The 20,915-nt window shown below is 40.5% G+C and overlaps 1 protein-coding gene and 3 long non-coding RNA genes across 5 annotated transcripts; 1 reads left to right on the top strand and 3 right to left on the bottom strand.

Annotated features, from left to right (window-relative positions):
- Window positions 1–3,283: 3,283 nt before the first annotated feature.
- Window positions 3,284–3,794, bottom strand: LOC308372762. Its single transcript, XR_013968833.1, has 3 exons — window positions 3,687–3,794; window positions 3,441–3,534; window positions 3,284–3,340 (listed from the first exon to the last, which is right to left on the bottom strand). It is a non-coding gene; the product is annotated as an uncharacterized lncRNA (long non-coding RNA).
- A 3,680-nt stretch (window positions 3,795–7,474) lies between these two features.
- LOC308377990 lies at window positions 7,475–7,985 on the bottom strand. The gene is made up of 3 exons (XR_013968964.1): window positions 7,878–7,985; window positions 7,632–7,725; window positions 7,475–7,531 (listed from the first exon to the last, which is right to left on the bottom strand). It is a non-coding gene; the product is annotated as an uncharacterized lncRNA (long non-coding RNA).
- Window positions 7,986–11,658: 3,673 nt separating this feature from the next.
- Window positions 11,659–12,183, bottom strand: LOC308361244. The gene is made up of 3 exons (XR_013968545.1): window positions 12,076–12,183; window positions 11,830–11,923; window positions 11,659–11,729 (listed from the first exon to the last, which is right to left on the bottom strand). It is a non-coding gene; the product is annotated as an uncharacterized lncRNA (long non-coding RNA).
- Window positions 12,184–13,545: 1,362 nt separating this feature from the next.
- Window positions 13,546–17,417, top strand: rnft1 (ring finger protein, transmembrane 1). Of its 2 annotated transcripts, none has more exons than XM_080833512.1 (9): window positions 13,546–13,706; window positions 14,331–14,724; window positions 14,836–14,912; window positions 14,996–15,096; window positions 15,187–15,340; window positions 15,634–15,792; window positions 16,008–16,073; window positions 16,190–16,291; window positions 16,400–17,417. In XM_080833512.1, exons 2-9 carry the CDS (start codon window positions 14,460–14,462, stop codon window positions 16,532–16,534), a joined length of 1,059 nt encoding a protein of 352 aa, XP_080689638.1. In that variant the 5' UTR covers window positions 13,546–13,706; window positions 14,331–14,459; the 3' UTR covers window positions 16,535–17,417. The 2 variants fall into 2 exon arrangements, with proteins under 2 accessions (XP_080689638.1, XP_080689637.1); XM_080833511.1 differs by having other exon boundaries at window positions 14,270–14,724.
- Window positions 17,418–20,915: the final 3,498 nt, after the last annotated feature.

Genomic DNA, 20,915 nt, shown 5'->3' with positions numbered 1-20,915 from the left:
ATTTAAAAGATATAATGTTTTATATGATAAAAGGGTTGATGCATGCCGATTTATTATTTAAATATTGCAATGTTAAACATAATATACTACTTAAAACAGGCATGAGATAAATGCCAATAGACATTCGGGTCCTGAAGCCTTTTGGATCGCGCCGTGCGCGCGGCCCGGGCCATTCTGTGGGTATACGGAGTTAAACACCCACGGAAACAATGACTGTCAGGAGCGTTTCCGTGCAGAATATTAGATACACGGGCGATTTCTGGTGAGTATCCGGGGTCCGGATTGGTCGCGTGTGACACAGTCCCATTCCGGAGTCAAAACATGCTCCGGATATGAGAATTGAGACTAACGTTTCCAGCGTGTTTCTGTCCGGATTTTTCCGGAAAGTCTAAATATCAGGTAGTCTCACGTTATTACAGTTTTTCACTATTGTTAAGAAGTAAAAAGCGAAAATTCGGCACAATCTGCACAACCTTCACGTCATGTATCAATCGCTCGCCCCAAGTGGGAAATACTTAAGATTCCCTTATCTACATTAGAGTCCGATTTTCCTTGTGAACACACTGATGTCAATTACACATCACGTTGTTGTCAAAACAGTGTACACAAAGTTCTGTTGTTGCACACAATTTTCAAGTAAAATCTCAAAGCATCAACCTGCAAGCCACAAATAGTCAAATCTCTAAACTTTCAGGTCTTTTGACCAATTTGCAGTGAGGACTGCACCATAAAAGTGTTTTGAGCCTCCGTTTTGTTTGATAAACCATTGAAAACTTTGAAAAGATCGACAACCAGAGAAGGAGAGGGGTAAGAGTGAGAGGAGGAGGAAGAGGAGGACAAGAAGGAGGAGGAGTAGGAGGTTGAAGAGTAGGAGGACAGAGAGAAGGAAGAGGAGGACAAGGAGGAGGAAGAGAATGAGGACAAGGTGAAGAAGGAGGAGGATCAGGAGAAAGAAGAAGGAGAATGGTCATCTCTAATGAGATTTGGGCCGCTGTGGTAGACCATGTTTTCATGGTTTTTCATTAGAACCTTCAGGATGGAGTACGAAATCTGTTTGCCTTGTGTACTGTAATACTGCATATCAATATAATATACGTAGTGTGCTCACAGTATTTGTATTTTGCAGGACTGAAAGAGAACCACACTGTGGAGGAAGAAAACACACTTTCAATATTTTTTGAAAGCAAAGTAGCATTTTCCAGGAGATATAAAGGGTTTTGCATTTTCAGTTAGTTGCTTTAGGATTTGTGTTTAGAGTTTTGAGAACGAGGCATGCTTTCAAAAAATGTGTGTAAGCAATTGAGAAAAACTATAAGCATTTTGTATACAATTTTATGTCAATACAATCTGGTGGAACAGGAGACTGAAATTGTAAATATGGTTTGTGAGAACAACGGTATTGCTGTTTTATGTTTGACTATGAAAAATGTAGGCCTACACTGATACATTTTACAAAAGGAGAAAGGGCTCAATGAGTCATTGTCATTCATATGGTGTGTTTTGATGATTGTGTTTTCAATTTTGCACTTCTGTGTGCTGTAAATGCTTGGTAGTGTGCAGCTAATGCTTAGTTGTGTGTACTAAATGAATGTATGTGTGTGTGTTTTGAAAATATGGCTGTGTGTACCAAATGAAAACACGAGTTCCATTTTGTGAACAGTTAAGAGATTTGATAGCAAAGAGTCATCTTGCAAAGGGAGTGTCAGGTTTAGCATTTTGTGTGTGAGGTTTTCAATTTTCTGTGTGCAGTTTTGAGAAAGACGTTACTGTTTTGAAAAACGGGTTTTAGCAACAGTGAAAAACTGTAAGATCTCCGGAAATAAGGCGTTTTAGCCCAGTGGGGGGGGTGGGGGGTGGATGTCTGAATGCTAATTATTATCTTGTAAACATTAGGTCTAGGATGCTATATATTCACAGGGGTGTCAGCATTCCCACAGTGATCAAGGACTAAAATCTATTCATGTGGACAGGAAGTTGGACCATGTGGGAATTCACAATACACATGAGAGCTCTGCCGATATCCTTAATTACCATTAAGGGTGAGATATAATTTTTGTTTACTAAACTAAATCCTAATTACTGATACTATCACAAGAGACACACTGCAACACACACGTGGATTTATGGAGGCGACACAGGACACACACACATACACACGCACACGCAGGCCTGAGGTCGCTGTGAATGTAATCTCTGCTTTTTCCTATCCTGGACTGTCCTTCCTCCAGGACCCCCCTGGAACAGCTGCCAGCTTTTCAGCCAAGTGCAAGTGAACCGTCCGTCTTGGTAAGGGACGGACAGGAGAGCGTTCTGTTCTTTTTGCATGTTTTTTTTCTGTTGTGGTTCTTAGTGGAGGAAACCCCTTGTGAACACGGGGAGAACATTCAAACACCACACAGAAAGGCCCGAAGATAGCCCACCTGAGCACTGAAGGTTTGGGGGGGGGGGGGGGGACCTGCCTCCCAGAGCCAATGGCGCCCCATTAGATTAGATTGAAGAAGAAATTAATTTAGCAATGACGAGCTCAAGAAGACTCCCAAATTAGGTCTTAGGACACCACCACCTGCTAAAGTTTTAGGACACCACAGGTCAGGAGGGGACAAACTAATGCCAAAGTCTGAGGACACCACAGGTCAGGAGGGGACAAACTAATGCTAAAGTCTGAGGACACCACAGGTCAGGAGGGTACAAACTGATGCTAAAGTTTTAGGACACCACAGGTCAGGAGGGGACAAACTAATGCTAAAGTCTGAGGACACCACAGGTCAGGAGGGTACAAACTGATGCTAAAGTTTTAGCCGTACAGATTCATAAATATCATTTTGTGACATTTTACTTTTGGGATCATTTGTACCTGCAACAGTGAATAAATGGTTTGACTTCTGCATGTATTTCTGTACACATGGAAAATATAATCAGCTGATGAGTTGCTGTTTTAAGCCTTGTAGCCTTAACCTATTTTTAATGTGTTGGGAAGTCCTATCACAGTTTATGTGCACTATGAAGTAAATACAATTGTCATGAAAACAGCCATATACTGTATTTGTTATATTCCTTATTTTCATCTCCTATCCAAGCTATACATGCCATTTGTAACATGTGTTTCCTTGTATGATGTCAAGGTCTCTGGACAATAGAATAAGCACATTCAAAAAAAATCTGTAAAACCCTTTTAAAATTTAAAACATATTAAATCAATTCACAGATAGTCATGAAATTTGATTTTATTCAAACTAGCATCAAACAGGCTTAAACACAAATCATGATTACTCCGTGTCATGTTGCTTGATCCACATCTTCCTTTACGGATATTCTTCACCAGCCCTTTTCAACACAGCATCTGACAAAAGAAATATAATTTCAAGCCACAAGTCACATGCACACAGTAAAAGGACCAAAGATGTCTATGGATGAAAATCAGTCTATAGAGTTATACTTACATATTTCCACCTCCACAGTATGAATTGCGGTCTTTATATTCATCACGACTACATCTCTTGGCACATCTTCCATTGTGACATGCAGCATAAGCATCTGGAACGAGTGAACAGTACAGTTGCTATTCAATGGCAGTAGAAAACAGCAAACAACTGATTTATACACTACAGTTTATATAAGCAAAGATGATGTATCCTACAGGAAACACAGAGGTAGATGTAGTGACAGTAAAGTTAAACGGTACTTACTGCACACCAGTGCAATCATCATCAGCACAACGTACAGCACGATCACTGGCTTCATGGCTTCTCTTTAGGGTGTTGATGCTATCCAGTGAGAATTGATGAAAATGTCTGACTGTGACCTGGTTGCACCTGCTTTTATACATGATGAACTCTGCTGCAATCACATTCAGGCTGTTGCCACACACGTTACCTCATCTTGGATTGTACAGGATTTGTCAGACAACTAAAACAAAGCAAACACAACTTCCAACACAGCTCAGGGTCAGCTGACTAATTTATTTCACCTGAGAATTTCCCAGAAAAATAATATGTCAACAAAGAATATATTACAGTTTTTTACAATTGCTAAAACACTAAAACCCACTGGCTGAACAAAGTTCTCAGTTGCCTGAACTCATGAAGCTAATTGTGCAGTCTGTTGTCAATACCTTAAACTATTTCTCATGGTAAAACACAATTTGCAGGTCTCACTTAGACTTTTCAGCAAAACTCTAAACACATTCTCAGTCTTAAAACACATTCTGCACTCTAATTCACATGTCATCCATACTGATAAACACAAGTGGCAACAATCAAATACAAATAGAGAACAAATGTCATTGATTGAACACAACCACTCAAAATTGATTTAACTTGTATCAAATGATGTGACACAACCAATATGAGCCAGTTTAGGGAGCAAACAGGTTGTTGAAGGTGGGAAGGAGAAAGTCTGAGAATGAATAGAAGAAACAATGTGAGGGGAGGAGGACAAGTAAACACCACGTTGACTCCTTTGATTTGTGTCCCTTTTACTGTGGTAGTGTATATTGTAGTAGGCCTACAGTGCATTGTAGGCTGTATAGGGACAATACGTAAACAAGTTGTATAGCCCTGAACATTGTGCTTTCTATTTGGTACAGTAACAGTACTGATTGCTCAATAGATTTTGACTGGTTGCAGGTTCATATCAACAAAGAACAAGAGTGAGTTGTGAGTAGTGAGATGCAGGGTACAGTACTATAGGGGTACAAGAAGGAGAAAGAACCAACACAAATTAGAGCAAAGCAAAGTAGTAATTTCTGATACATTTGTATAGCTACTATATGAGAGAACCTGTTTTCATTCATCAAAAGACAATGATAGATAAATATGAAATTTGTTTTGAGGTAAAAAAAAAATGTACTTCTCCCTGAGAACTATATGTTTTGAACAGTGTGTTTTCTATTTTTTGGTTTATTCTTTACTGACTGCTTGAAAGTGTATATCATTTTGAACACTTTGCTTATGATTTGACAGCAGTGTTTGATTTTGAGCACAGGTAAAACTGTTTTGAGGCGAAAGTTTCATTTTGCAAGAGGATTCAGAGGTTTTGTAAATAGTGCTTGAAGATGAGGTTTTGTGTTTAGAGTTTAGAGAAAATGAGTGAATGTTTCGAAAATGTGTTTTTAGCTGTGAGGTTAGTAGCTGGGGGAGGAGGAGGAGGGAGGGTAGAGCATTTGTTTTGAAGGTGGAGAATAGTTTCCGAGCATCAGTTGCACTGTTGATGTTGCCATTAAAAAAGTTTTCTTAGCAGCAGTGATGCTGGATGAGAAGGAGGCAAGCAGCGTCTGGTAGCTTGCAAGATCGTCCTGTGCTGCAGATTTGTGCCACTTTCTCTCAGCCGCTCTGAGATTGGAGCGCTGCATTCGGAGGGTATCACTCAGCCATGAATGAGACTGGGTAGATCAAGCAGGTCTGGTAGAAAGTGGACACAAACTGTCCAGGCATGAGCTCAGAGTAGAGCAGAGAGATTATGTGGCATAATTGACACCTAGTGAGGAGAAGGTGGATAAAGGTGGAAGAGCAGAAGAAACCAGGGAGGAAAAGTAGGTGGGAGAGAGGTTGCGTAGGTTGCGTAGGAACGAGACCATAAGAGGAGGGACAGAGGGTTGCTCAATGAGCCGAACATTAAAGCGAATGAAGAAGTGATCTGAGAGGGGTTACGGGTGTACATGAATGGTAAAGAAAATGAATTGGAATCGCAACACTGTCGTTCTCTTTTTTTCTCACATTAAAGTGTCCAGCAGCATAGACTAGTATAGTTCAACAAAAAACAAACAAACAAGGCTGACTTCAGTCAGTTTTTTATTGCACAAGATCCAATTAAAAGGATATGGATTTATCCCAATTGTCAGAGACTCAGTCAAAGTGAATTTCAATGCTCAGGTATTTTTATTCTTGCAATGATGTGCATCAGAGGAGAGAATGAGACTGCGTTTCACTGCTAGAGTTTCACCTAGTCTATTCACTAACTCACCTAGTACCTTCACTAACACTAATTCACTAACTAAATCAGACTTTTTTAAGCCTAGGAAGGTAAGGGGGGGGGGGGGGGTGGATGTCTGAATGCTAATTATTATCTTGTAAACATTAGGTCTAGGATGCTATATATTCACAGGGGTGTCAGCATTCCCACAGTGATCAAGGACTAAAATCTATTCATGTGGACAGGAAGTTGGACCATGTGGGAATTCCAGAATACACATGAGAGCTCTGCCGATATCCTTAATTACCATTAAGGGTGAGATATAATTTTTGTTTACTAAACTAAATCCTAATTACTGATACTATCACAAGAGACACACTGCAACACACACGTGGATTTATGGAGGCGACACAGGACACACACACACACACACACGCACACGGAGGCCTGAGGTCGCTGTGAATGTAATCTCTGCTTTTTCCTATCCTGGACTGTCCTTCCTCCAGGACCCCCCTGGAACAGCTGCCAGCTTTTCAGCCAAGTGCAAGTGAACCGTCCGTCTTGGTAAGGGACGGACAGGAGAGCGTTCTGTTCTTTTTGCATGTTTTTTTTCTGTTGTGGTTCTTAGTGGAGGAAACCCCTTGTGAACACGGGGAGAACATTCAAACACCACACAGAAAGGCCCGAAGATAGCCCACCTGAGCACTGAAGGTTTGGGGGGGGGGGGGGGGGGGACCTGCCTCCCAGAGCCAATGGCGCCCCATTAGATTAGATTGAAGAAGAAATTAATTTAGCAATGACGAGCTCAAGAAGACTCCCAAATTAGGTCTTAGGACACCACCACCTGCTAAAGTTTTAGGACACCACAGGTCAGGAGGGGACAAACTAATGCTAAAGTCTGAGGACACCACAGGTCAGGAGGGGACAAACTAATGCTAAAGTCTGAGGACACCACAGGTCAGGAGGGTACAAACTGATGCTAAAGTTTTAGGACACCACAGGTCAGGAGGGGACAAACTAATGCTAAAGTCTGAGGACACCACAGGTCAGGAGGGTACAAACTGATGCTAAAGTTTTAGCCGTACAGATTCATAAATATCATTTTGTGACATTTTACTTTTGGGATCATTTGTACCTGCAACAGTGAATAAATGGTTTGACTTCTGCATGTATTTCTGTACACATGGAAAATATAATCAGCTGATGAGTTGCTGTTTTAAGCCTTGTAGCCTTAACCTATTTTTAATGTGTTGGGAAGTCCTATCACAGTTTATGTGCACTATGAAGTAAATACAATTGTCATGAAAACAGCCATATACTGTATTTGTTATATTCCTTATTTTCATCTCCTATCCAAGCTATACATGCCATTTGTAACATGTGTTTCCTTGTATGATGTCAAGGTCTCTGGACAATAGAATAAGCACATTCAAAAAAAATCTGTAAAACCCTTTTAAAATTTAAAACATATTAAATCAATTCACAGATAGTCATGAAATTTGATTTTATTCAAACTAGCATCAAACAGGCTTAAACACAAATCATGATTACTCCGTGTCATGTTGCTTGATCCACATCTTCCTTTACGGATATTCTTCACCAGCCCTTTTCAACACAGCATCTGACAAAAGAAATATAATTTCAAGCCACAAGTCACATGCACACAGTAAAAGGACCAAAGATGTCTATGGATGAAAATCAGTCTATAGAGTTATACTTACATATTTCCACCTCCACAGTATGAATTGCGGTCTTTATATTCATCACGACTACATCTCTTGGCACATCTTCCATTGTGACATGCAGCATAAGCATCTGGAACGAGTGAACAGTACAGTTGCTATTCAATGGCAGTAGAAAACAGCAAACAACTGATTTATACACTACAGTTTATATAAGCAAAGATGATGTATCCTACAGGAAACACAGAGGTAGATGTAGTGACAGTAAAGTTAAACGGTACTTACTGCACACCAGTGCAATCATCATCAGCACAACGTACAGCACGATCACTGGCTTCATGGCTTCTCTTTAGGGTGTTGATGCTATCCAGTGAGAATTGATGAAAATGTCTGACTGTGACCTGGTTGCACCTGCTTTTATACATGATGAACTCTGCTGCAATCACATTCAGGCTGTTGCCACACACGTTACCTCATCTTGGATTGTACAGGATTTGTCAGACAACTAAAACAAAGCAAACACAACTTCCAACACAGCTCAGGGTCAGCTGACTAATTTATTTCACCTGAGAATTTCCCAGAAAAATAACATGTCAACAAAGAATATATTACAGTTTTTTACAATTGCTAAAACACTAAAACCCACTGGCTGAACAAAGTTCTCAGTTGCCTGAACTCATGAAGCTAATTGTGCAGTCTGTTGTCAATACCTTAAACTATTTCTCATGGTAAAACACAATTTGCAGGTCTCACTTAGACTTTTCAGCAAAACTCTAAACACATTCTCAGTCTTAAAACACATTCTGCACTCTAATTCACATGTCATCCATACTGATAAACACAAGTGGCAACAATCAAATACAAATAGAGAACAAATGTCATTGATTGAACACAACCACTCAAAATTGATTTAACTTGTATCAAATGATGTGACACAACCAATATGAGCCAGTTTAGGGAGCAAACAGGTTGTTGAAGGTGGGAAGGAGAAAGTCTGAGAATGAATAGAAGAAACAATGTGAGGGGAGGAGGACAAGTAAACACCACGTTGACTCCTTTGATTTGTGTCCCTTTTACTGTGGTAGTGTATATTGTAGTAGGCCTACAGTGCATTGTAGGCTGTATAGGGACAATACGTAAACAAGTTGTATAGCCCTGAACATTGTGCTTTCTATTTGGTACAGTAACAGTACTGATTGCTCAATAGATTTTGACTGGTTGCAGGTTCATATCAACAAAGAACAAGAGTGAGTTGTGAGTAGTGAGATGCAGGGTACAGTACTATAGGGGTACAAGAAGGAGAAAGAACCAACACAAATTAGAGCAAAGCAAAGTAGTAATTTCTGATACATTTGTATAGCTACTATATGAGAGAACCTGTTTTCATTCATCAAAAGACAATGATAGATAAATATGAAATTTGTTTTGAGGTAAAAAAAAAATGTACTTCTCCCTGAGAACTATATGTTTTGAACAGTGTGTTTTCTATTTTTTGGTTTATTCTTTACTGACTGCTTGAAAGTGTATATCATTTTGAACACTTTGCTTATGATTTGACAGCAGTGTTTGATTTTGAGCACAGGTAAAACTGTTTTGAGGCGAAAGTTTCATTTTGCAAGAGGATTCAGAGGTTTTGTAAATAGTGCTTGAAGATGAGGTTTTGTGTTTAGAGTTTAGAGAAAATGAGTGAATGTTTCGAAAATGTGTTTTTAGCTGTGAGGTTAGTAGCTGGGGGAGGAGGAGGAGGGAGGGTAGAGCATTTGTTTTGAAGGTGGAGAATAGTTTCCGAGCATCAGTTGCACTGTTGATGTTGCCATTAAAAAAGTTTTCTTAGCAGCAGTGATGCTGGATGAGAAGGAGGCAAGCAGCGTCTGGTAGCTTGCAAGATCGTCCTGTGCTGCAGATTTGTGCCACTTTCTCTCAGCCGCTCTGAGATTGGAGCGCTGCATTCGGAGGGTATCACTCAGCCATGAATGAGACTGGGTAGATCAAGCAGGTCTGGTAGAAAGTGGACACAAACTGTCCAGGCATGAGCTCAGAGTAGAGCAGAGAGATTATGTGGCATAATTGACACCTAGTGAGGAGAAGGTGGATAAAGGTGGAAGAGCAGAAGAAACCAGGGAGGAAAAGTAGGTGGGAGAGAGGTTGCGTAGGTTGCGTAGGAACGAGACCATAAGAGGAGGGACAGAGGGTTGCTCAATGAGCCGAACATTAAAGCGAATGAAGAAGTGATCTGAGAGGGGTTACGGGTGTACATGAATGGTAAAGAAAATGAATTGGAATCGCAACACTGTCGTTCTCTTTTTTTCTCACATTAAAGTGTCCAGCAGCATAGACTAGTATAGTTCAACAAAAAACAAACAAACAAGGCTGACTTCAGTCAGTTTTTTATTGCACAAGATCCAATTAAAAGGATATGGATTTATCCCAATTGTCAGAGACTCAGTCAAAGTGAATTTCAATGCTCAGGTATTTTTATTCTTGCAATGATGTGCATCAGAGGAGAGAATGAGACTGCGTTTCACTGCTAGAGTTTCACCTAGTCTATTCACTAACTCACCTAGTACCTTCACTAACACTAATTCACTAACTAAATCAGACTTTTTTAAGCCTAGGAAGGTAAGGGGGGGGGGGGGGGGGGGGTGGATGTCTGAATGCTAATTATTATCTTGTAAACATTAGGTCTAGGATGCTATATATTCACAGGGGTGTCAGCATTCCCACAGTGATCAAGGACTAAAATCTATTCATGTGGACAGGAAGTTGGACCATGTGGGAATTCCAGAATACACATGAGAGCTCTGCCGATATCCTTAATTACCATTAAGGGTGAGATATAATTTTTGTTTACTAAACTAAATCCTAATTACTGATACTATCACAAGAGACACACTGCAACACACACGTGGATTTATGGAGGCGACACAGGACACACACACACACACACACGCACACGGAGGCCTGAGGTCGCTGTGAATGTAATCTCTGCTTTTTCCTATCCTGGACTGTCCTTCCTCCAGGACCCCCCTGGAACAGCTGCCAGCTTTTCAGCCAAGTGCAAGTGAACCGTCCGTCTTGGTAAGGGACGGACAGGAGAGCGTTCTGTTCTTTTTGCATGTTTTTTTTCTGTTGTGGTTCTTAGTGGAGGAAACCCCTTGTGAACACGGGGAGAACATTCAAACACCACACAGAAAGGCCCGAAGATAGCCCACCTGAGCACTGAAGGTTTGGGGGGGGGGGGGGGGGGGGGACCTGCCTCCCAGAGCCAATGGCGCCCCATTAGATTAGATTGAAGAAGAAATTAATTTAGCAATGACGAGCTCAAGAAGACTCCCAAATTAGGTCTTAGGACACCACCACCTGCTAAAGTTTTAGGACACCACAGGTCAGGAGGGGACAAACTAATGCTAAAGTCTGAGGACACCACAGGTCAGGAGGGGACAAACTAATGCTAAAGTCTGAGGACACCACAGGTCAGGAGGGTACAAACTGATGCTAAAGTTTTAGGACACCACAGGTCAGGAGGGGACAAACTAATGCTAAAGTCTGAGGACACCACAGGTCAGGAGGGTACAAACTGATGCTAAAGTTTTAGCCGTACAGATTCATAAATATAATTTTGTGACATTTTACTTTTGGGATCATTTGTACCTGCAACAGTGAATAAATGGTTTGACTTCTGCATGTATTTCTGTACACATGGAAAATATAATCAGCTGATGAGTTGCTGTTTTAAGCCTTGTAGCCTTAACCTATTTTTAATGTGTTGGGAAGTCCTATCACAGTTTATGTGCACTATGAAGTAAATACAATTGTCATGAAAACAGCCATATACTGTATTTGTTATATTCCTTATTTTCATCTCCTATCCAAGCTATACATGCCATTTGTAACATGTGTTTCCTTGTATGATGTCAAGGTCTCTGGACAATAGAATAAGCACATTCAAAAAAAATCTGTAAAACCCTTTTAAAATTTAAAACATATTAAATCAATTCACAGATAGTCATGAAATTTGATTTTATTCAAACTAGCATCAAACAGGCTTAAACACAAATCATGATTACTCCGTGTCATGTTGCTTGATCCACATCTTCCTTTACGGATATTCTTCACCAGCCCTTTTCAACACAGCATCTGACAAAAGAAATATAATTTCAAGCCACAAGTCACATGCACACAGTAAAAGGACCAAAGATGTCTATGGATGAAAATCAGTCTATAGAGTTATACTTACATATTTCCACCTCCACAGTATGAATTGCGGTCTTTATATTCATCACGACTACATCTCTTGGCACATCTTCCATTGTGACATGCAGCATAAGCATCTGGAACGAGTGAACAGTACAGTTGCTATTCAATGGCAGTAGAAAACAGCAAACAACTGATTTATACACTACAGTTTATATAAGCAAAGATGATGTATCCTACAGGAAACACAGAGGTAGATGTAGTGACAGTAAAGTTAAACGGTACTTACTGCACACCAGTGCAATCATCATCAGCACAACGTACAGCACGATCACTGGCTTCATGGCTTCTCTTTAGGGTGTTGATGCTATCCAGTGAGAATTGATGAAAATGTCTGACTGTGACCTGGTTGCACCTGCTTTTATACATGATGAACTCTGCTGCAATCACATTCAGGCTGTTGCCACACACGTTACCTCATCTTGGATTGTACAGGATTTGTCAGACAACTAAAACAAAGCAAACACAACTTCCAACACAGCTCAGGGTCAGCTGACTAGTTCCTTTCATGAGAATTTCCCCCAAAAATAATATGTCAACAACGATTATATTATTATTCAGAGAATGAATGTTAGATTCATTTTGAGAATTTATATCCACTCCATTTTTGGGGGATAACGTTGGTTGGGTTCAAAAAGGAATCTCTTTAACAAAGGCTGTCTTATAAAATGATGCCTTAAAATCAATAGTGCTAACAATACCTAAAAGGAAGACCTGGCAATGAATCCTTAACAGAAATCTTTGAAACCATGAGTGAAAGCCCCCACATTCCCTCTTCCAAGATGCCACTGTACAGACATTCAAATACAAGAGTTCAAACAGAGATATTGCCAACTATCATAGCAATTTCTTTAAAATAACTATCTATCAATACTGTAAAAAAAAATACTGTTTCACTTTTAATTCTAATCTTAAGATTTTTGAACCATTTTTTTTTTCATAAGAGTATAGCCTACCTCATGATATACATGTTTTATATAATAAATATGGCACCATTGCTAGCATAACAAATGTGACTCAGTCTGGACTTCAGGAAGTAAGTTATTCCATCCAGGGTTCAAGAGTTCAGGGAAGAGTTGGTTGTGTGTCAATATAGGAAATTCCTGCAACATATACTGCAGCATATAAAGTCCTTCACAGAGGTATAGATCTCCTTGTATTAAAGCTATGTTTTTGTATGACAGCAATCCAAAACACTTGAAATATTTAAAGTTAACCTGCAGTGAACCTAAAATCCTTTGTTATGACACCAAGTTGAAGCCCAGCTGATACAGGAATACCTGTCCGGAGAGAAGTGACATTGCAGTTAGCTTCGTTCTCTGTATGAAAATGTGTCCTTGACTGCTCAGCAAGCTAGATTTACTTCCATCAAAATAGTGAACGAATAAATGGTTACACATAAGAACATTTCCATGTTCCAGGTCTGCACACTCTTGAATCAATAGATAGCCCTAAGTTGCACTGGCCTGATAGTGCAAACACGGCTACTATGAACTTAATAGATGACTGATTTTATGTGTTTTAAAATTATGTAATATAGTGGTTCAATTAGTTGCATTTAGTTGCTAGTGACTGCGAAATTATTCCGTTATTTTCTATTTAATTAAATTCTGACTGAACCCTGTGGCCTATGATTTCCTCTGTAACTTTGACCTTTTACGTAGAGGAAACGTCGCAGAGTATGTGTGAGTAGCAGGATGTTTACTCTGGATAAAGATGGATCAGGCATAGCCAGCTAGCTTGCCTTCTTTTACCCCTTTGTTTGTTTTATTTTATTTTTCTGTATTTTTATACTGCTTCGAATAGCTAGCTAAATGGAGATCGCAGGTTTATCATGAAACAGCGGAGTCAGTATGACAGGTATTTGTTCTACTAAAATCCATTGGTTGATCTACTGCTAATAACATTGTCAACGTAGCATGCAGGTTAGCCTTCGCGCTAGCTGGTGTCATTACTAGATGCTAGCACCTCTATGGCCACTTACTTTCTGGTTATGGTATGTTGACAACTTCCTGTGTAAATAAATGTTAAAGGCAACATGCTACACTGAAAAAGCCCATGCCGACAGCTGATGTACCTACCGATAGCTCACGGTATGGAAATGACACAAGCTACATCAACTATCTAGCTGACATGGCTAGCTAGCATTCATCTAGCTGTAACTGAATTGCTGCGTTTCACGAAACAGCCCCTAGACTCAAGTCTGTCTAGTGGAAACCCTGTACGTGTCAAGGGGTTAGGTGGGTGGCGACCTACTTTCGCCCCCATCAAATTAGAAATTGATCTAAGCTAGCTAATATTTACTGATTTTCGAGTAACGTTAAACGTTACTAAAACTATGTATCATAGTATCATGGCTCATGGATTAACTTTGGGCTTGGGCCTGTTTAGTGTCACAGTCTTTTATTCCATTTTCTGCACAGAGGAAATTCCTACGAGAACCGAAGAGCGTTGAAACTGAGGGAAACTCCCATTGTAATGCAGACTAATTCATCAGAGGAAAACACTCCCTCAGGAAACGGCTTATCCCTAACACTGCAACCAGAGCGACTTCCGAGGACACCCAACACGGATGGTTCCAACACCTCGGAACCAGATGATGTCCGCGTCTCGATGACTGGTTTATCGACAGGACCCAGCGGGAGACCTGCATCCCGAAGAGCCCGTGCAGGTTCTTCTCACAGTCACTCGCACTCCCATGGACACAGCCGACCCCACTCTCACCACGAACCTGAAAACGAATCTATCGATCCCGACTTGGAGTCAGGAGAGCCGAGCACATCCTTCTCTGAATTCCGTTACCTTTTTCGCTGGATTCAAAAAAGTCTTCCGTTCATAATCATCCTTAGTGCTAAGCTTATTATTCAGCACGCCTTGGGTACGTACACCATCCTGATGCGTACACCATCCTGATGTGCAACACATTTTAAGTTATGAACAGGTGACTGGGTTCATACCTCGACTAATAGGTCTGATGTTTTTCTTGTAGGGCTTGCTGTTGGAATTGGCATGTTTACAACTTTTTTATATGTAAACAAAAATATTCAGACCCAAGTGTTTCTCCAGGTAAGTCTACCACTTTTTGAGAAAACAAATAACCAGTTGTAGTTAACGTTTTAGTAATGTTAGGTGTTGACATTGTGTTCTAGGATCGACGTTCAAAGTTGCAGTGTGTTTGGCTTTTGCTGTTTCTGACATCTTCCACACTTCTGCTCTATTACACTTTCCTCAGCGATGCACTTTACTACTGGTAGGCATGAATTAACTAGTACAGACAGACAGTCTCCTTTTCATTGAAGAATTGAATAAACCCTTTGATGTTTCATTTTTTTCCCTCCAGTCTCATTTTTATGAGCCCTAGTATCGAGCCCCTGGGCTTCTGGGAAGTCTTATGGGCTGTTGGGGTGACCAACTCTGTTGTGAAGTTCATGTTCATGGGGTTGAAGTGCCTTATTCTCATACTCCCCACCTCCATGGCAGCATACAGGACTCAGGTGAGCATAACCGAGAGACCTGAATCCAGCTAAATCCAGCTAAACCATAAATACATGCGTGTATTATTGGCAAACGTTCACGTTGTCATGTTAATCCATTATTAAACTTATGTATACTTGTGCATATCGATTGTTTAATAGAATGGCCGATGTTTAACAAACTGTCCGATAACTGACATAGCTACGCTACATGACTGCAAACAACCCACATTTCCTCAACAACACTGTTGAACTCGCATATTCTGAGTGACTTGCAATGTAAAGATATGTGTATGTCACTGGCTTCCCTACAGGGGAAATGGTTTATGATGACCGAGGAGGTTGGGCAGGTCTACCAAGCAGTGGTGCCCATGCCAACCTGGTTTCGCTTCCTGGTGACATACCAGGAGATGGATGGTCGCACCGGGCTGACCCTGGGCATCCTGCTTGCTTTGGGCTACCTCATACTGAAGGTGAGATTCCTTCAGAAAACCACCGTCGTAGTTCCGCTTAACAATTATTTAGGCAAACTTTCCTTGATTATCTCCCGAGTTAAATCTGAGTAGGTTAAACTCCTTTTGTAGTACAGCCCTCGGGTCATAAGTTTTGCGGGTTGCAGTGTTCACTTTAGCTGCATATCCACAGTGTTTTAGTGTACGTCTTCAATTAAGGTTAATCTCTTTTTCAGCTCTTGGAACTTTATGGACAATGGGGTTCTCTCCAGAAGACAACCAGCATCTTCCTCAGCAACGAGGTTTAACACCTTTCATTGCGCTCCAGAGTGTCGGTGTGGGGTTATCTTTCTTGCGGTGTTAAGCTGGTATCAATGTCTTGTTTTCATCGATACTTCCTGTTGTGTCTGTTGTACAGCATAGCGGAGCCGCAGCCACCAAGAGTCAGTGTGCTGATGCAGGGGATGTCTGCCCCATATGTCAGGCAGAGTATAGGGAGCCCAGAGTCCTCCTGTGTCAGGTACGATCATGCAGATCAAAAGAAACGCATAAACACACACACACACACACACACACACACACAAACAAACCAGCTGCATGAAAGCATTATTTTGTTTGTCTCCCAAAGCATATCTTCTGCGAGGAGTGCGTGGCGTTATGGTTGAACCAGGAGAAGACGTGTCCTCTCTGCAGAACCGTAATCACGGACAAAGTACACAAGTGGAAAAACGGTGCCACTTCTGCTTACTTACAAATATACTGACTGGGAGAGAAAAGATGAAAGAAAGGAACTGGGAAGGGGACGTTTAATATGAGAAAAAAACACCTCACTTTGAAAACCACTTGACTAGCGTGTTTGGGCACTAGGCAAAGCTGCTGTGAATGTGTGACAGCTGTTTGACAGCAATACTCCTCAGTGCACAAAGGGTAACCATCCCTTCCCCAGTGTTCATCAAGGGCTGTGTGTCTGACAGGTTGGTTTCAGTCTGGACGTGTCTTTGCAATTTGCACTCCAGCGTGATATCATAACCTCCCCATTACCTTAGAATTTTTTCCCAATACCTTAATGATTTATAATATAGTTTATTCAGTTTGTACAAAAACAAAAAATGCTTTGTTAATGCATCCTCAGGTGTGTATGAGGTGATACAAAACATTTAGGGGAGTTAATCATGTTGAGCTAAACCATTTTGGGGAGCTTGTGGTCAAGTTGGGCTAGACTATTTAGGTCATGGTTATTGTGGGGGGACATCAGTACCGAGGGTTTATAAGATGAAGTCTACTCTTGGATAAGTCAAGTGGCAAGAGGTGGAAAAATAGGTTTCGAAAGATGCTTTACCTTTGCTCTCTACTATTGAGCATTTTCACTTTTTTACCCTCTCTTGCATTCAAAGATGCTTCATTGTATTTTGTGATGGGTGCGGCATGGTTCTACAAATCTTGCCCGATTCATATATTAATTTTTCATCTGTGATCAACTTTACTCATTGATCATGATTCGTGTGTATTTCAATTTTGCAGTATGTGCAAACATGTAAAACACCTCCGGATGTTGATGTGATTTATTTTTCTATAAAAATGCACACACATATTAGAAAGAAAACCAAAGAATTAAGGAAGAAATAGATTAATCTATTTTCTTACTATGTCCCACAATATATTTGAATCGTGTACAGTGTTTTTCCTAAATGATATATTTCTCATTAATAAATAAATTGTAGTTGATTAACTTCTTCCTCATCTCTTTCTTCCATCTGGAGTAAACATCAATACTGTCAGGCAACAGAATGAATACAACAAACAAATGAATCAAAATGAACTTATTTTTATTCAGCAATTTACATCCATTCACTTTCAATATCAAAAGTTTTAAGGTCCAAGAGATTCATCAATTTAACGTGACCTTTCACGCCAGTGTGTTATTGCAAGATTTTTCTTCAGATGCACTTTCACAAACAAGCCGTATTGGCCTGTAAGAACTGGCGACAGTGTGGGAACGAAATCAAATCAGAACTCCCCTATAGTAAGTCACTATACATCCAAGGTACAGCCAGTTAAAGGCCTTTTTCAAGCATCTTTGCTTATGCACAAAAAGGCCAAGCAGGTCCATTTTCTGACTAGCTTCACTTGGGTGCTGAGCCCCAGTGGCACCTGTGCATCGTCATCGGGTCGCCAGTAGGAGGAGCGCCTTAGCCATGTACAATTGAAGTCCAACCTTAGCCAGACACTAATGTGTGCATTAAGGGTTAATAACAGTTTGAATCTGACAATACAGTTGGTCACTTCAAAAAAAAAAAAAAAAAAAGCTCTATGAAACATGTAAAAACTATACACAAAATTAAGATTCCCATGGTGAAAAGTGAGGTTTTTGTTTCGAGTGTCATTACACCCAAAGACAGAAGGCAAGTGATGTGAGTTTGTTTTAAGACCGATCCAAGTTCGAGCTCATCAGCTCTCGCACAGTGCAAACTACAGTAATGGAGTTCACACAGTGATAAGCAAAGGTCTGGTGAAGACGGTACCAAGAGCAACACCGTTTCCCTCAAGTCAGTGTCCTTGGTGTCCATCCCACCAAGCGACACCCTGGCAAGCTTGGCCATTTGCTGATATGAAGGTGTTTACCCAATGGAGAACTGTTTCTGATCGCCTAGAATCCCTAGTTCTTCTGCCTAGTACTCAAAGGTACAAAACCAAAGGAGGTCTTGATGTCTCGAAAGGAAAAGAAAGCAATACATTGAGAGCAGTAACAGTGATACTGATAGATCGACAGCAACAACTGCTTGTTTCGTGTGTGTGTGTGTGTGTATGTGTACGTGTGACAAGTGTGAATGTTACTATTTCCATCCCTCTATTATCCAGTCATTTCTGCATCATGAGCAAAAATAGAGATTACACATATAATGCCAGGCCCTATACACACACCAGCAAAATGCGGTTCCCTATCAAATATGTTAACATGGTGGCAAGCCAAGAAGGGTTGGTCACGTCCAAACAAGATCAGCTCTGATACAAGCATAGTGGAATGGATGAAAAGGGTTGTAAAGCTTTGGACTTGGTGCAAACGGCAGAAAAGTACACTGCGAGATTGGATACAAAGCATGATATAAGATGACAGTGCAACACTAAACCAAAAAACTGTTATTGTTGAAACTACAATCTGTAAGCCTACAAACACCCAAAATCAGAAACAAACTGTACTCTCACTCTGCAAGGTGCCAGGACATAGACTATATTTCAGGAGCAACCTGGAGGCTTATCTTGTTGTTCATGTGTCGTCTCTTTATGTCTTAAACCTGTTGCAGGTATTTCATTCAGGGGGGTACAAAACAAAAGCTCTGGGAGAGACGTTGCGCTAAGCTAACACTGACTCAACAAACATAGCTTGTTAGTTGCATAGTGCAGGAAATACAGCTGTTGAATGGCACTTGATTAAATAAATACCCTAAAAACATCAAACCTCATAACCTTCATAAATATAAAACAAATCCCAGGCAGTGCGAAAGAATTTCAAACCTTTGGAGTGACAGCAGTGTAGTGTTAAATTGTGTCTGTGTGTCAGCATTAACATAAGCTGCATATTTAATAAATTAACAGACTATGAATTACAGTTCAGACTGACAGTAATTCAGGAGGTTGTTCCAAGCCTAACGATGCCCTTGTTCGAGTGCATGTGTTTGGTTTCACCAATGAATCCCAGTTGCATTGGGCGCTCTATTGAAAGGGCCTGTCTATACACGCAGACTTAAAAAGCTCTTGTTTAAAAAAAAAAAAAAAAAAGTTAAGACAGAATAAATAACTTATCTGTAGAATAATTAAAATGACTCAAATGATTTAAATAAAACATGGAGTACATTGGACAGGCCTGCTTTCAGTCTAGGCTGGACTATTCGGACAGTTGCAAAGACTCGGAATAAGTATGAATATGAAAGATTTAAAGGGGAAAATATCTCATGATGTGAAATAATAAAAGTTAATTACACATGTCTTTAAAACAACGCGTCACAATGTTAAACCCTATAAGTGGGTTAAATATCTTGGCTGAGTGTGTACACCTTTAAAGAACCATGGCAGTTCTAAAAACACAGTAGTAAAGAAGATATGCCATGAGCAAATCCTTAGAAAGTTATGTGTACACTCCTTCCCACTTTACCGGATTAAGCAACATATTAGAACCGCTTCATTTAAAGAGCTGCTCCAATTCTGCTCGTGTCAAAAGGAATCCTCACTGATCCTGAGTTTCACATACGGAAACACTTGAATTACCTAATTAACCTCCAAAGGCCTCCATTGTTATGGTACCCTGCATGTTCATTTTTGCCACAATGATGGAAAGTCTGGGTGCTATTTTCCCCCACTAATGAAATGATCTCGTCTTATGGCTTCTCCCAAACTCAGTCAGTCGAAGATACAGCAGCAGTTCAGGTTACATCGACACATACAGTAACAGACATTTAAGACAAAACATGTCTTGCAGTGACTTCAGCTTCTGCTCACGTTTTTGAACAAGCTGCCTGTGTAGGACCACAGTTGAGGGTTTCTACGAACAACTGCCTTGTTCGCATGGATGTACAACATATGGTTCCGGCTCTACGCGAGGCTCTCACTTGACTCTCTTAGAGCAAGAAGAATACCGACCACCGAAATCGTTGCAGCAAATAACGAGGTCATGGAACAGAACTGTAAGAGGTAGGCTGAAACCAAGTCAAAAGTCTTGAATCCTTGAGGGCTCATAAAGGAAATGTGGGTATACAGCATTCAATATCAACAATTCATAATAAAGGGGTTTTCTTTAACTTTCACAAGCAAAACCAGAGATTCGTCGACTGAACATACACATTCGATCAAGCCAGCGACCATCTCTCATAGTTATATTTATACATAAAATGAAGAAAGCTCTTAGTTTGTCACACAGAAATCAATCTCAAAGAGGTCATGAGTCCCAGCGGGACTGCCTGAGGAGTCCCTAGGGAACCATGCACATTTCAATATTGTTGTCAAAGAGTGTGGGAGTCTTTTTTTCAAGTCTTCAGTCCAGATGACCATCAAAAGAGTTAAAGCCTAGGCATACATTCTACAAAAAAAAAAGAAAAGAACCGAAAGCCACGTAAGTAAAGCAAATTGATCGGAACCAAACCATCATCAAG

Source organism: Sprattus sprattus (genome assembly GCF_963457725.1).
Source record: "Sprattus sprattus genome assembly, chromosome: 1".
Lineage (NCBI taxonomy): Eukaryota > Metazoa > Chordata > Actinopteri > Clupeiformes > Clupeidae > Sprattus > Sprattus sprattus.
Note: the sequence above shows the minus strand (reverse complement) of the source record. Positions and strands in the feature narration are given on the sequence as shown.